Source organism: Camelus ferus, chromosome 35 (genome assembly GCF_009834535.1).
Source record: "Camelus ferus isolate YT-003-E chromosome 35, BCGSAC_Cfer_1.0, whole genome shotgun sequence".
NCBI lineage: Eukaryota > Metazoa > Chordata > Mammalia > Artiodactyla > Camelidae > Camelus > Camelus ferus.
The window spans coordinates 18440796-18455792 of NC_045730.1; the positions used below are offsets into that span (position 1 = coordinate 18440796).

The 14997-nt window shown below is 45.8% G+C and overlaps 1 protein-coding gene across 21 annotated transcripts in view; it reads left to right on the forward strand.

The window, feature by feature from the left end:
* SVIL (supervillin) overlaps positions 1-14997 on the forward strand; it is a 215277-nt gene that overhangs the window by 81313 nt on the left and 118967 nt on the right. For 6 of the 21 annotated variants that reach the window (XM_032473594.1, XM_032473596.1, XM_032473595.1 and 3 more), the window contains exon 1: positions 8271-8395. The exons of 8 other annotated variants lie outside the window; for them this stretch is intronic. In XM_032473594.1, coding sequence (XP_032329485.1) covers positions 8386-8395 — 10 coding nt within the window. In that variant the 5' untranslated portion in view covers positions 8271-8385. Of the gene's footprint in view, positions 1-8270; positions 8396-14997 lie in introns of those variants that run through there. 7 more of the 21 variants (XM_032473616.1, XM_032473612.1, XM_032473613.1 and 4 more) reach the window with 4 other exon arrangements.

The window sequence follows — 14997 nt, forward strand, 5'->3', positions numbered from 1 at the left end:
GTGCATGTGATGCAGTCAAGTCACTTCATTATTGGAGCCTGGCCGACAATGAAGAGACTCAGCTGGTGGTGTGATCTGACTTATGTGCTTTTCCCGAGCAGGAGCAATAAATTTCATCCTTCAGGTTAAACGTCTTGGGGTGGTTTGCACTGCTGACCTCCGAATGGGGCGCAGCACCTGGGTGTGGCTTCAGAGAGATCTCTGTCTCACGTTTTTACGGACACGCCCTGATGCAGAAGGTTTTGAAAGTGGACTGTATTTCATCTCGGAACTTGCTCATTCTCTTCTGAAAGTTGATCCTTTAATCCCAAGCAAGTTCATAAGCTGTTTCTAATCAGCGTTTGTGTAAATAGAGTCAAAGAAAGAGCCTTACTGTTTGCTGTGGGATAGTTGACTTACCCCTGTCACAGCGCTGGGTTCATTTCATCCCGTGTGTATTGTGTTTCCCCTCAAGATCAGACACCTGTGTGCAAATCTCAGGGTTGGATGCCAGGGAATGATGATGGAAACGTGTTCCCTGTCTTTGGTGAGCTCATTCCTTACAGGGGGTCAGATGGACGTAACAAAACTGTTATCCAAGTAGGGTGAGAGGGATGAACCAAAACAGCATGCCGTCCATCGTTACTGTGTGCCAGGCTCACAGCTACCCTCTGTCCCGACATCACCTTATTGAATTTTTACAGTGGCCCTTGAGAAATCGATCTGTCATTATCTTCAGCCTACAGAGGAAAACCCCTGAGGTTTAGGGAGGCTGGCCCAAGGGCACACACCGTGGGGTCCAGGTAGAGCTGGATTTGAGCCCAGAGATATCTGACTTCAATGCATACGTTCATAACCCCCGCTTTAAACCAGCACGTCTCAAACTTTAATAGGGCATCATCTGCAATCTTGTTAACTCAGGAGGCCTAGGGGAGGGCTAGTGAATCAGCAAACAAGACCCCAGGTGACCCTGATGCCTCTTGGTCCGTGGACCGACTTTGAGTAGCACTGCTTTAAACTGCTCCATGGTGGAACCACCAAGATGGTGTTGCAGAAAAATGTGTTAACAGCTCGGTGTTACAGCTCAGTTGTGACAGCAACCTGGATCCAGGCTAGAGACCAAGACGGTGCTGAGAGGAGAGCAGCGGCCCTGCCTAGGGGTCCTGCCAGTCTTTTTATGGGGCTTCCAGCCTCAATGGAAGCAGCAGGTTGGGTGGGGATTTGAAGGAAGTTTCCCAGAAAAGAGGTGGCTCCTTTCCACTCTGGTTTTCATGCCATCCCCCGCTCCCCAAAGCTTTGCCTACATGGTTGCCCCTACTTCTCTTATTTCCAATTTCTGCGTTTCTCCTGTCCCCTCCTCCTCACATGGAAAACACACTCCAGGTTCCCGCATCCTAAATAAAGCTGTCCTTGACCTCAAGCTGTCCCTTGTGTCTTTCACTGCCCACTCAGCCCGGCACACCCACAGCTCCACGGGAACTCCTTCTCCCTCTGAGACCTTCCTGATCCCCGACCTCCTGGGTGCTTTGACCTTGCTGAGTTTTACCTCTGAGCACCTCTTTATCAGGGTCCCCTCTCAGGTGCAGTCGACTTGCCAGGCTCCAGCCTCTGCACCGATGTCCAGACGGCTGTGTCCTTGGGGTCTTGCTGCCTTTACTTCCTAAGTCATATTCAGTCCCTTCATTGACACAGCCCACCGTCTCAGGGTCCACGTTGGGATGAATGTTCCTGAGCTGCTCTTTATGTGGTGAATTACATGACCTGCCTGTTGCAGGTGGAAGATATGCATTTGGGCTTTATAGCTTATTTTCTCTTCTTAATGAGAAGTTGTTAACTGCTAATTAGCTGTGTTAAGGTCTGTATCCTTTATAACCAGTGTTGATAGAATTATGCGTAAAAAAGAACAACTGGTTTCTGAGTAAGACCCAGAGGGCTTTTTATAAACAATGCACCTATAATTTGTGAACTGTGTTTTTAATTTATTTTTTTTTTATTGAGGTAACATTGGTTTATAACATTTTGTAAGCTTCATGTGCACAACCATGTCTACTTCTGTGTCCCCTACAGCGTGCTCACCACCAAAAATTTAGTTTCCATCCCCTTTACCCACTTCTTCCTCCTCCCCATCCCATCCCCTCTGGTAACCACTACTCTGATCTTTGTGTTGGTTTTTGTTTGTTTGACATGACATGTTCATTTCTTTGTTTTTTATCTTCCATATCTGCGTGAAATCATACAGTATTTGTCTTTCTCCATCTGACTTATTTCACGAAGTGTAATACCCTCAACATCCATCTGTGTTGTCACATGTGGCAAGATTTTATTCTTGTTTGTGGCTGAGTAGTACCGCATGGTGTACATATACCATATTTTCTTTCTCTATCCATTCATTGATGGGCACTTAGGTGATTTCCTTGGCTATTGTAAATAAGTCTGCAGTGAACAGTGGGGTGCATATATTACAATTAGTGTTTTTATATTCTTTGAGTAAATACTTGGAAATGGGATGGCTGGATCATATGGTATGTCTATTCTTAATTTTCCTTTGGCAGAATCGCCATACTGTTTTCCATCGTGGCTGCACCAGTTTATACTCCGACCAACAGTGTAGGAGGGCTGAACTGTGTTTTGGTTAATCAGAACCTTCTTGTTTCTTTCTGAATTTTCAATTATGTTCTGAGTATGGAAAGTTGGCAGATATATTCAGCTCAGACAGATACGGTCTTTGAACAGAAAAATCATATTGGTATTTTTAGATTTTTAAGATTTAGAATACTTTAAATATTTTAAGCCCAGGTCTTTTTATATATTCTGAAAACACTGATTCTAATTTTGCTCCGTTTAACCCCAAATTTTGAATATACACATGTTCTGCTTGCCCATATGTTACACACTCAACAAGAACAAACAAGCCACCCCAGCCAAAACCCAAATAGGAAAGCAATTGGTTTTTCAATAGCTTAAAATATATTGAATTAAGAAATCGGTTATGAAGGGTAAAATAACCTTTGAATGTTTTAGCCCTGCCTTTGTGTACCGATTGTCTTAGAAAAGGACATTTTAAATTTAAGCCGGTGTTTCAGTTTGCCACCTGCTAGGATGCGCACAAATTCAGCTACATTTGTTTATTCTGCCGGTTCCTTCATTCCTTTAACTGTTGCCATTATGCAACCCAAAGACAAATGACTTGCGAATGTCTGTTACTGGTTTGCAAGTCCTGCTATGGATACCCAACACAGCTCATGACCCCATGGCGTTGAGCCAGATTAGAAGAAAAAAAGGGTACAAGTCATTTAAAAAGTAGCTGGTTCTCCAGATCATGCCTGTAGACTTAATTTCCACCAGATGTTCGTTTAAGCCACACACCCATAATCCTTTGGCTTTATTATTCCATACATTTTTTATGGAAAGTGTTGAATATTTTAAATTCTGTGACTAGATTGCTATTGTGGTGACGTTTCCCAGCCCAGGATCCGCCCATTGAGATGGAATTGATTTATTTGGATTTGTATCAGTTCTCCTCTCCAGAGGCTTCACAGAGCTTGTGGGGCAGCTAACCGTTCTTAAATATTTCAGAAGTGAGCTGCAGGAAGAAAGTGGAGTGCGGACCAAATGGGAGGAAAGCTCATGACAGCAATGACAGCAAACATGCCTGGCACTCTCCCCACCCTCCACCCACCTCCCAGAGCCCCAGGGATGGTTTTTCCATGCTCTGAATGGAGGAATTAAAAGTCTTATTTGGACCTTGAAGTTGTGTGACCTGGAGGAGTGTTTGGGGCAATGGCGGAGGGAGTGGGGGCAGCCTTGGTCTTAGTTAATAACCATCTGTGTGACCTTGGGTAAGTTCTTAACCTTGCTAAGCCTCATGCATTAAAATGAGCGCTGGACTGGAGGATTTCTAAGGCCCCTTCTACTTATTTGGATTCTATATTCCAAAGATTTCAGAGCTTGAACATATTCTGGACTTCCCTGGAAAGGAGACCCTGCATCTGGAAGGCGGTGGTTCAAGATGGGAGAGCAGGAACCAGCTGGAAATATCTGGAGTGAGGATTCATAGAGATGTAAAGTGTCTTCTCCCTGTGCTTGCTTCTTCTGAGATATGCAGCCTGTTCCTTCCTCCTCGGTTGGCCTGACCACCATTCTTTGTCTTCAGTCCCTTGTTTCCGGAACATCTTATCATCTTTGCAGATTAAGCTCTGGTAGTTTTTCTTGTGTTCATTTCAGTACATAAATTGTCTTTTCTCAAACTTGACTTACTCTTATCTTCTTTAGGGCTTTTTGCTTTTTTTCTCCTGTTGTGAAACCCCAGGGTGGTCACAGCCAAGTCCAGGAGCAATGCCCAAGACCCAGTTTTCCTGTTCATGACAGGAGTAGGCTGTGCTTTTTCTCTGTCCACAGTGATTTTCTGAGCACTTACTATGTGCCAGGGTCTGGTATCAGCATTGGGGAAAGAACAGTGAAAAAACAAAACCCTGGAACTTAAGTTCTGATGGACTCGGACTCAAGTACCCGGAGTCTCTTCACCATCAAACTTACGTGTCTCCTTCAAGTATGTGTATGACGGAATGTAAAATACCTGGTCTCTAACCCAAAGGGGGTGCTTGTTAGGTTTCTGATCTGCCAGCTGTTTGCATTTCCTATCTTCTGAAATTCTCTCTTCCCCTGTAATTTATGCTGATAAAGTTCATAAGCTTTTTAAAAAAGACTCAGTTTTGGAAAATACAGTTCAGCTGCCCCTCTCTCTCTCTCCCTAATTTTGTAAAAACATCATCTTGTGTTTATTATTGTTATTTTTCTGGGGTTTTTTGGTGGTGGGGAGGTAATTAGGTTTATTTATTTTTAGTGGAGGTGCTGGGGATTGAACCCAGGACCTCGTGCATGCTGAGCACTGCACCCTACCATGGAGCTATACCCTCCCCCCTTCTCCTTACTTTTTTTTAACCTAAGTTCTTGCCACTGGCATAAAGTGCTATCTATAAAATGTTGATTCATTGCTGAGGCGAAGGTGGGCATTGCTATCATTTAACCAGGATGTTCCAGAAATAAATCAACTTGCTTTCTTACTTTCAGACTTTGTGTCTCTGGAAACTTTTTATTAAATTCAGCAAAAATTTAAAAAATAAAGGTCCTTTTACTTGAAGACTTTGAAACGAGTTTAGAAAGAGCTTAGGTATCAGATGAAGTATAAGAATTGTACTGAGAGAGAAGCTGTCTCACCACAGAAACTCTGGAATCTGTGCATTTTCCTTTTGAAGATCACTCATCTGTCACTGCTACCACCAGGTGAAGCTGATTTTGCACAAACTTGTACCTTAGCTGCCTTCTGGTCCACATTGTATGTTAGAACTATTTTTACATTTAATTTTGCACAAGTTGGAAAGAGCATTCTTGGTTCATGGGGTTCTAAGCATCTCAACATTTGTCCTTCACAAGATAATTATTTCATTAAGAGGAAATTAGGATTTATTCAGCAGCACGAGATAAAAATTATTATCAGGTGGTAAAGGATGCTCTAAGGTTTGAGGACAGCAAGTTACCTTGGTGTTTTAATGGGGGGTTTTCTGAGCTCAAATGTATGCAGAGCATCTCTCTGGCTAATAACGAGAGTTGATGATGGTTTCTATAATTAATGAGCTCAAATTAAAAAAAAAAAGACTGATAGGTAGATAACTTAGGACAGAGTGAAGCCAAAATTGTTATTGCAGGGAAGTTGTGTTTCAGATGACTGCTGTAAGAGATGATTCTGGTGAGCAAATGTTTTAAAACAGGTACATCAAAGGCTTTAGAAGGTTAAAGCATCTCCCAAAAACTATATGGAAAATACTCCTTTTCTTTTTTGAAAGCTCATTTGATAGAGGAGAAGGTTCATTGCTTTCAGCATTTTTCTTAAAGGGACTGTGATTCCTCAAAAGTTAAGAACAAAATCTGTCTCTGGAGAGGCTAAAATCTCATTCTGATGACTTGTATAAAAGTCAGGCTCTTAGAAGTGCCACGTGACCCCAGCCGGCGCTCTGTAATCACCCACCCAGCCCTGGAAACAAGATCAGTGCAGCCCATGGGTCTGGGCATCACTGACCAGTAGAACTTTCTGTGTTGATGGAAATGTTCTCTGGTTGGTGCTATTCTGAAGGGTCGCCACTAATCGCAGATGACAGTTGAGCACTTGAAAAATGGGGCTAGTGCAGCTGAGGAACTGAACTTGTAGCTTGAATGATTGTCATCAGGGTCAGCCTGCAGCAGCCTTGTGGTGGGACAGCGTGGGTCCAGGGACGTGGATGCGCACTTTGCGCATCTGCTGATGCAGGTCGGAGAACCTCAGGGCATCTCCACCTGTTGACACATTCGTCTATTTGTGATGCTGGGATCACAGAGGAAACATTTAAGACACTGTGCTTTTCCAAAGAAACGGAGGCTTATTAAATCAGAGGAAACTTTTCTGTGGATTCCCCACCCCTCCCACCAATCCACAAATACACACCCCCTCCTGGGTGTGTGTGCACACACATGGGGTGTGGTGTCATAGGTTCTTGATGGCCTTGAACACATCAAGTGTTCATTTGCACATTTTGAATTATGTATCCAAAGAGACGTGTTTGCTGTCTCACGATCACTAACATCATTAGAACTGAATCCTTGAAGCTGATACCCTGAGCTCCACTTAACGCTCAACGTGGACAGAAGTGCTGCTAACCCAGTGCCAAAGTGGTTTGGGGGACAGGGCTGTAATCAGATGTGTTGTCAGTGTGTCCTTTGGCAGCTTTATTGTCCTTTCTTAAGTCTGTGTTTTGGCTTGAGGTCGTGGAGTTTTGTGAGAAATTAGTTTTACATGTTTGGGGGTGTTTGTTTTTGCTGTTAACTTTTTGACACTTACAGATACAAATCAAAGATGTCTTCCGGGAGCCAGGGCTGGGCTGCTGTGTGGGACGAGGACGCTCTTCTGTGATGATGGCTCGTGTGAGATCTTGTACTTATTGGCGGACCGTGCAAAATACTTGTCATTTATTCTAGTTTCTTGAGTGCCAACTGAGCTACTAAGGATGCTGTGTGTTTTCCGCCAAATGCCTATGTCTTGTGAACCTCTGACAGTTTGGAACTTGGAGTCAGGCAGTGTGATGGGAGGAACAGAGGCTGCCCTGGGAATCTGCACCTCACCTAACCTCCCACCTCAAACTCAGGTGTTGACCTACACCGTCCTAAGGTTCTTTCTGCTCTCAGGCATCTGTGTGTGTGTGTGTGTGTGTGTGTGTGTGTGTGTGTGTGTGTGTGTGTGTGTGTGTGTGTGTGTTGAGCTTTTCCCCAGAACCTGTACTGTTAAAATGAACCCACAGCAGAAGAGGATGGGAACTCCTGGGCAGCGGAGGAAGGAAACTGAGGGCTGGAGGATGCTTTAGGGTTGAGAAGGGCTAGCTGGCATCCAGGGTTGTGGTCCTAACCCCTGCCTGGAGCCCACAGCCCAGGTGATTGGTGTGATGGCCTTTGGAGTGAATTGCTCTGGAGACAATAGCCCTTCCCTCTGCTCCCCGGGCTCCGCCACAGTGGTAGACCCTGATTCCTGGCACCACAGGCCTTCCCAGCTCTGCCTTTGCATCCTGTTCTCAGTCTGGAGTTCCAACCCACTCAGCTTTCCAGCCTCTGGGAACTTGCTGCCTCCGTTGGGAAACTCCCTTCGGGATGAAGTCATCTGTCTTTCACTACCACAGCATCAGCCCAGCTGAGCAGCTCAGAGACAGCACCGGGGGCCGCAGGTGTAACATCACACAGGGGAGTCTGCTTACTCTCCACTGCGGCTCTTTTCATGGAGAATCAAGACAGAACAGAGTGAATTTTCACCCTACAAGTGCAGTGAGGCTGGCCTGTTCCATAAAAGGATGTGGTCATCGGTTATTAAATGCCTGGACTGGAGAGGCCAGGCGGGTTCCTCACCTCCCCTGTTTAACCCTTGCATCCAGTGTGGATGAATCCATGTGTTTAATTGGATCTGGTGACTGTAAGGCAGAAACAGTTCAGCCTTGCCTCTGTACTGAATGGATGCTTTTAAAATAACCAACACAGTTGACTCCCTGAGACACCACCCGACCTTCTTTGGTTTGTCAGAGGGACGGGTGAGTATTTAGGGACGATGTGCGTAGTCAGTCTCCTCCCCTTCTCTGCTCTTCCCTGCTTCTTCTCTTCTCTTCTCTTCTCTTCTCTTCTCTTCTCTTCTCTTCTCTTCTCTCCTCTCCTCTCCTCTCCTCTCCTCTCCTCTCCTCTCCTCTCCTCTCCTCTCTTCTCTTTTCCTTTCCTTTCCTTTCTTTCCTTTTCTCATCTTCTTCCCTCTTATTTTACTTGGACTTTCTCATATTTCCTTTTCTCTTGCTGCCTCTTTTTCTTCATCTTCAGCTAAACAGTCAAGACAGCAACACAGCCATGGACGTCTGTAAGTTTTGCTGATTTTAATGCGGGCAGTGATGGTTTCTGAAGCATTTATATGGCATCTTTTTATATAGAGAAACTCCCCTTTCACAGCTCTGATAGCTTTGGTAATGCTGTTAATGCTATAAATGGTCTTTTAAAAATTACTATATTCGGAAATGTGGAATCTGATTTTCGTTATATTTTGTAGACAGTTCTCGATTCTTGTTATGTAGTGAAAAGGCGATCTTTACTGTCATCTGTGTTCATAGATGTGTTGCACATGTCTGTGTGAATATGTCCGCATAACAGCCAGATGATGTCCACTTACATGTTTTAGAACGTCGCTTGCCACTGGTGATCAGGAGATGGCGAGGACATGACATTCTAGTTTAATTTTAGTAGAGCGAAAATTAAAATCGAACCTCAGCTCCTGCTTTGGTGTTTGTTAACTCAAATTTAAAATTAGAAGTGTGGTAATTATTTGGCCCTTCTGACTTTCTAAGGGAAACCATATCATATTGTGTGTGTGTGGGTGTGTGTGTATGTGTGTGTGTGTGTGTGTGTGTGCTGGCCTTTAAAAATAGGCGTTGCCACGAAGAGGTGAACCTGACCGTCTATACTGCCAGCTGATCAGCCCCGGTGGGTTGGTGGGCTTTGGAAGCGATGGCTGTGATTTTGTGACTCTTCCAAGAAGGGTTAAATTCCGGCATGGGCTGCATTCAGTTCATCTTGAGTCAAAGCTCTTTTGTTTGCGAAGCTAACTGCTAAAGAGTAAACACTCTTGACCCCAATCGTAAACATTTGTCCTGAGTCTGGAGGGGTTTAACTTTCACTGACCAAAATCATTTTGGCAGGAGAGCCATTAAAGTTTGACAGTCCAACAAATTACCCCAGACCTTCTGTTCTCCTCAGACAGGCAGTGGCTGTGACCCACAAATCCATGCGAAGACCTTTCTTCTCTGCTATTGAAAAAGCCCCTTAAGTGTATATTCTGAAGCCAGTGACATATGTTAAAGAACTTAAACATGGGTAATTGGAAAAAAATAGATATTTTTGTGTGCAGTGCTTTTGGTCAGCCCTATGAGGAAGGAATTCAAAGGCTCATTAATTTCAGTTTGTGTTTAGCTTCCAGAAGCTGTTTGATTACCTTGCCACTGGGGGGTTGTCACTCTGGCCTCCTTAGGCTTGGACCTTGAGTTGCCACTTTTAGCCACAACTCTCCCCCAACAGATGCTTCAAGCACGTGGGGGCCATATCTGTAACCTGGATGGGAAGGGGCGCCAGAGGGTCCCAATCTGCCTGGACTGTGGTGTGGCACCTGGGTGGTCACACCTGAGGAATGAAGGTGCTGGGCTTTGTGGGTGCTTACAGGGTCCAGGCTGCACCCGGCGTCAGGGGTCTGTGTTGAAGCAGGGCTGCAGAAGGCTGGGGTCTGACTGAGCCATGACATCTGCTTCCTGCAGCCACTCAGCCAGAAAAATTCTGTGCCAGGCCCCAGGGGCTGGGCCTCCCCTCCGCGGCCGGGCCTTGTTTTGTCAAGGAGCTGTGAACAGCCCATGGTTGTCAAAAAAGTCCGTGTTTTTCTTTCCGTGCCTTTGTGGACATCAAGCCAAATTTGACTTGGACATCTCCAAGTCCACCGCCCCCAGCGGCGCGTCCATGGGCATGTCATCACATGACTGGAGGTTCCTAGGACCACTGTCTGTGGCCCATGATATGGACTATGTTTTAGGGCTTGAAAACCTCTTCAAATATTGGCCAGATTCTGCAATCTTCAAGCAGTCATCAGTCTTCTAAATCAGATCTCTCCATCTGCTATCAAGCGTAGCCTGTGTAAGGCCAATTTCCCCCCTCTGGGCCATGGAGAGCCATACAAAAACTGATCTGAGAAAAGTCTAAATCCTTTTTGGAGTCTGGAGCCCACCAACAACAAATAGACTGTGCACCTTGGCGGGCCCTCAGAAGCCCTGTGCCATGGTCCCCTAGGAGGAGTCCCACCAAGAAATCTCCAAACAGGATTTACTTTCACATACTTTATGGAGATCTTTTAGTTAATGAGACAGAATTTCTTAGTGTGTATTTGCTAACTCTCTAGTTGACTTAGGTTTAAATAGACTGCAGCGAGAATCACAGCACACATACACTGTACACACACTCACACACACACACACGTGGAGGACCTTGGCACACGAGAGAATATTCTAGAACCAACCAGCACCCTGGCCTCTGTGTGGACCACCCAGCATAGCATTGCTTGGGTGCACTGTGGGCTGCACCCTCTACTGTCACTTTAGGATTTTACTAATATATTACTTGAAATTTAAAATAAAACTGGTTGCTCTTAAGAGAAATACATGACTTGGCCTGCATTTTACATAAGAAGTACTAATGCAGTACAGTAAATCCTAATGTCAGATTCACAGGTTTTCGACGTGAGGTTTTCTTTATCTGAGATCTGTCTGTAGACCAATTTATGGTGGACTTTCTTTGACTTTGAAACAACGTGCACACATATGTCATTATCTGAACTCCAGAGTTACAGAACAGGTTTACGTGCTTTTGTCTGAAAGCTAGAAACACAGTTTCCTCAAATAGCAAAGGTCTAATAAGACACCGACCTCTATGTTGAAAGAATCTTGAGTTGATAAAGTTTTAAACAGAGACTAAATTTGGCCTTCTCTAGAAGCGTGTTGTTTAGATGGGGTATTATGGGGGGTTGTTGCAGACTGTGTAGGAAGACATCCAGGTCAATTTAAACTTGACAAAGGGAGCACGAGGGAATCAGGGTGGAAGTTTGTTTGAAGTACAGTGAACTCTTAATTATTCTGAAAATCAGATACTTCCAAGTGGCAGGTTTTCTAAGCATATCTAAGCAGGTTTAGAAAATGTTTTTGTTCTTGTATTTGATTTTTGATGTGTCTGATATTGAAGACTTCTAACCATTACTGCCCCAGTGATGGGTACGTAGCGGGTGTTCAGTAAATAGCTGTGCGGTGAAGAAATTGATGAGTGAAACACACACATACACACACGCGCGTGCGCGCGCGGGAATGGGCTGGAAACATTTGATCTTCTCATGTTTCGAGCTCCCGAGGGAAAGTTTGCTTTGGAACACTTCTGATTCCTTCAAGCCTTTTCCAGAAGGAAGGTAATTGCGTGGTTTTGTTCTAAGCAGTTCCATTTTTCTGTGGCAGGTGACAAGTGAGAAACAATCAGCATTAGCTTTCCAACGAAATGATTTATAAGCCCAGAAGGTGCTGCCAGTAATATTGAAATCAAATCTGTCATTTAATCCAGTGATGTGTTGAATTTGCTTTCTGGGTTGCAAGGGAGAATCTGCTGGCCAACACACTCTTGAAAATGAGTACTCCTGGTGCCCAAGTGGTCGTTCCAAAGCCAGTGTCCTGAGGAGGTGGAGCTGTGTGTTGGAGGTAACCAGTGTTCTGTAGTTGGTTCACAGCCAGAAAGCCTTGGCCACAGCTCTTCTACATCAAACAGGGGGAAAGAAACTTTCCTGCTGATGTGGAGTTGGGTGGGTTTTTGGCACTTACGTGTGAGATGATTATCTGGATTTTATTACCCTTAGGTGGGTTCGCTTAAAAATGCAGAGAAGAAGAGAATATTTGTTTGGTTCAAGTGTGAAATTGTAGGTGGATACCTGTATATTTATTCATCAGAGGAAATTTGGGATTAATTGAAATAAAATATTTCAACTAGCATCAAATCATCATCAGGTTTTTTTTGAAGGGTGGGTTGTCAAAGAACCTTTGTAGTTAACTAGCCGGGCAGCCCACTGCGCCACTCTTTCTGTCATCTATGATACTGTGAGGTCGGCCGCCACCAACATTGCTGCCCACAGACTGGGCCGTCCCCAGGGTCTCTTTAGTGGTTCCAGAGAATTCTCTGGCTGAAGTTGGGTGCCGCGTCGGTCAGGCAGTGTTGACGGTCTCACCAAAAGTGATGTGTCCTCTGTGCTTAATGTTTTTTCTGCTTCTTTCTGTCTCTTGGTGGTTCCTTGAGGGCTTTGATGACCAAGGCAGGGGCAGAAGGTGCCACCTGCATGGTCAGTGTCACTGTCATCCTCAGACCCTTCAGCTGCCTTGGTGGTGTCGTCACCAGCCTTTGTTGGAGACAGACCCAGGACGCTGATCCTGGGGGCCAGGGGAGGGAATAGGTTGCAGTTAATTTATCAAGGTGATTGTTTTCTAAAACTGAATGGTCATTAGCATCATTTGATAAACCTCTTGAAAAATAGTTTGCTGGGCCCCACGCCAGACTGTTGACTCACAGTTGAGGGTGAGGCTGCACTCCTCCCCCCACCACCGGTGGTGCTGGTGCTCAGCTCAGTGGGTGGCCCTGCCCATGGCCTCCCATCCCTCCCTCCCTCCGCAGCATCGTGGTCCAGCACCGGCCCCCTTGCCGTCCACCTGTGAACGGACACACCTGCAGTGGGGCCTTGTGAACATTTTTCTCATCAGCCGTACAGTCAGGAAAAGCACACTTACTAAAGGATCGAAGACTGCTTTGAAAGTGGAATTTTCCTTTGCTAAGTTTTTGTGGGTTGTTTTTAAAACCCATGTAACAGCTCCTAGGAAAATCATATTAGAAATCTGAGCAAATACATGATATCCTCTTCTTTTCACCAGATCCGAAGTTCCAGAGCAGTTTCGTTGAAATACAACATATTTGTTGAACTGCCGTGTATGTGGGCAGAACACATGGTGGGGGATGCCACTGCTCCCAGACCCTGAGTTCTCACACGCAGGGAATCACACATCAGTTTGCAAGTGATTCAGCCATAATCCAGTGCACAAGGATAGTCCTTCCGCCTCCATCCCTGCTTTCACGTATGATGTAAAGAACGTGCAGTCATTGTGTTCCCTGATGTCATTGCCAGCATGTGAGAAGCTAGAAAAGCAGTAAAAGGAGGGCAGAATGCTCTAGAAAGTTTCCCTGAGAGTACCTGGAACAAGGTTTACCATCAGCCACTAAGAACCTGTAGCTGGAGCTATACTGTCCCTGAATCTCCAGACCCCCTGGGCCCTCTGCTCCCAGTGGCCATCCCCCCGCCCCTGCGGGCATGCACGTGCTGCCCGAGGTCCGAGCGGATCCTCTTCTTCCTGGTGATGGGAAGAAGGGCTGAGAATTGATATTTTCTGAGATAGCAGGGGAGGTGTGTCCTGCCAACATCTGAGTGGTCCCCTAGGGCAGGAAGAATATTTCCAGAGAAAAGCGAGCCAACATTTTGCAGACAGATTTCGCGCCCTTCCACAGCACCTCCCCCATCAACTACTCCTGGAATTCAATGTCTGTGGAATGACAGACACTGCCTGTTGTTGGCATGGCCCCTCTGGCTTATAAGATCCGTATGTAACCTTGAACCTCTAGGCTGCCCCACGTGTGGGGTCCCGGGGAGCCAGCCATCTCCAGCCACCTTGAAAGACTTACTCTGAGTTCTGACTGGTCATGACCAGCACTTTGCCAAGATGTTGCTTTCTGAGCTCTTCTGTCCCCACCTGCAGGACGCTACAGAGCTGGGACCTGCCGCCTTGCAGCCCCAGCCGACAGCAGGCAACCCCACCTTCTGGAAAGCCCTGGATTCCAGGACTTCTCTGCCTCTGACATTGGCTGGCTTCCCACTCCTCTCCAGAATACCCCAGGATGTCATAAAAATGTTGAGTAATTTTGTTTTATCTTAAACGAGGGGTGGCATTTGAGCCATCAGATGTCATTGGGACACTCCGGCCAGAGCTAAAAAGGGGCTCTTATCACATCCTGCCTGGCGTGGGAGCAGTGTGCAGTCACCAGCAGAGCTGAGCTGGAGCTCTGCCCGCCCTGGTGTCCAGCCCTTACATTTCAAACAGGTAAAAGCTTTGAAGAGGAGAGGCTTCTGAGTGCTTTTAGACATTGAAAGAAATATCAAGGAGCAGTGTACCGAAGATAGTAGACAAGCTTCCTTCTCACCAAACAAAAGCAAACTAAGCATTCTGGTAAGAGGGATGCAGCGGAGGCGGGAGGGGACTGCTGGACGGGGGATGGGGGATTGGCAGCAGTGCAAACCCTCGACTGAGGAGGGGGAGGCAATGTTCCCCTCCCACACTTAGGAGGCACTACACGAGTGTTACTTATTATTATCATCCCCAAAAGCCCAGCACAAGGTATTACACATAGAAAGAACAGAACAAAATAGAGATCTGACACGTGGGGCGGATGTGAAGTAGAGGGTCACTTGATGCATAAATGCAACTTGGAAATTTTTCCGAGCAGGCAGTGCTTTGGGGGCTCAGCAAAGCTCTGGAAGCTGATCACACACTGACTGGTGAGATTCGTGGGACAGGAACCATGGCTGATGGGAAAGCAAAATGATACAATGTCAATGAGGGGCAGTTTAGCAGTTTCCAGCAGAATTCCTCCAGATACACTTGCATTCCAGGTTATCCACTGTAGCTTTGTGGGAAATAGCAAAAGACTGGTAACTACGGTGCTCATCCATCAGGGGCTCGTTACATACATAACCGTGTAGCAAATAAGGATGCTGACTGTGTGCCTTTATGGAAGGGTCTCCTGAGGGCATCGCTAAGGGTACTTTACATCTGGGTATAAAAGGGAAAATAAGCATTTATT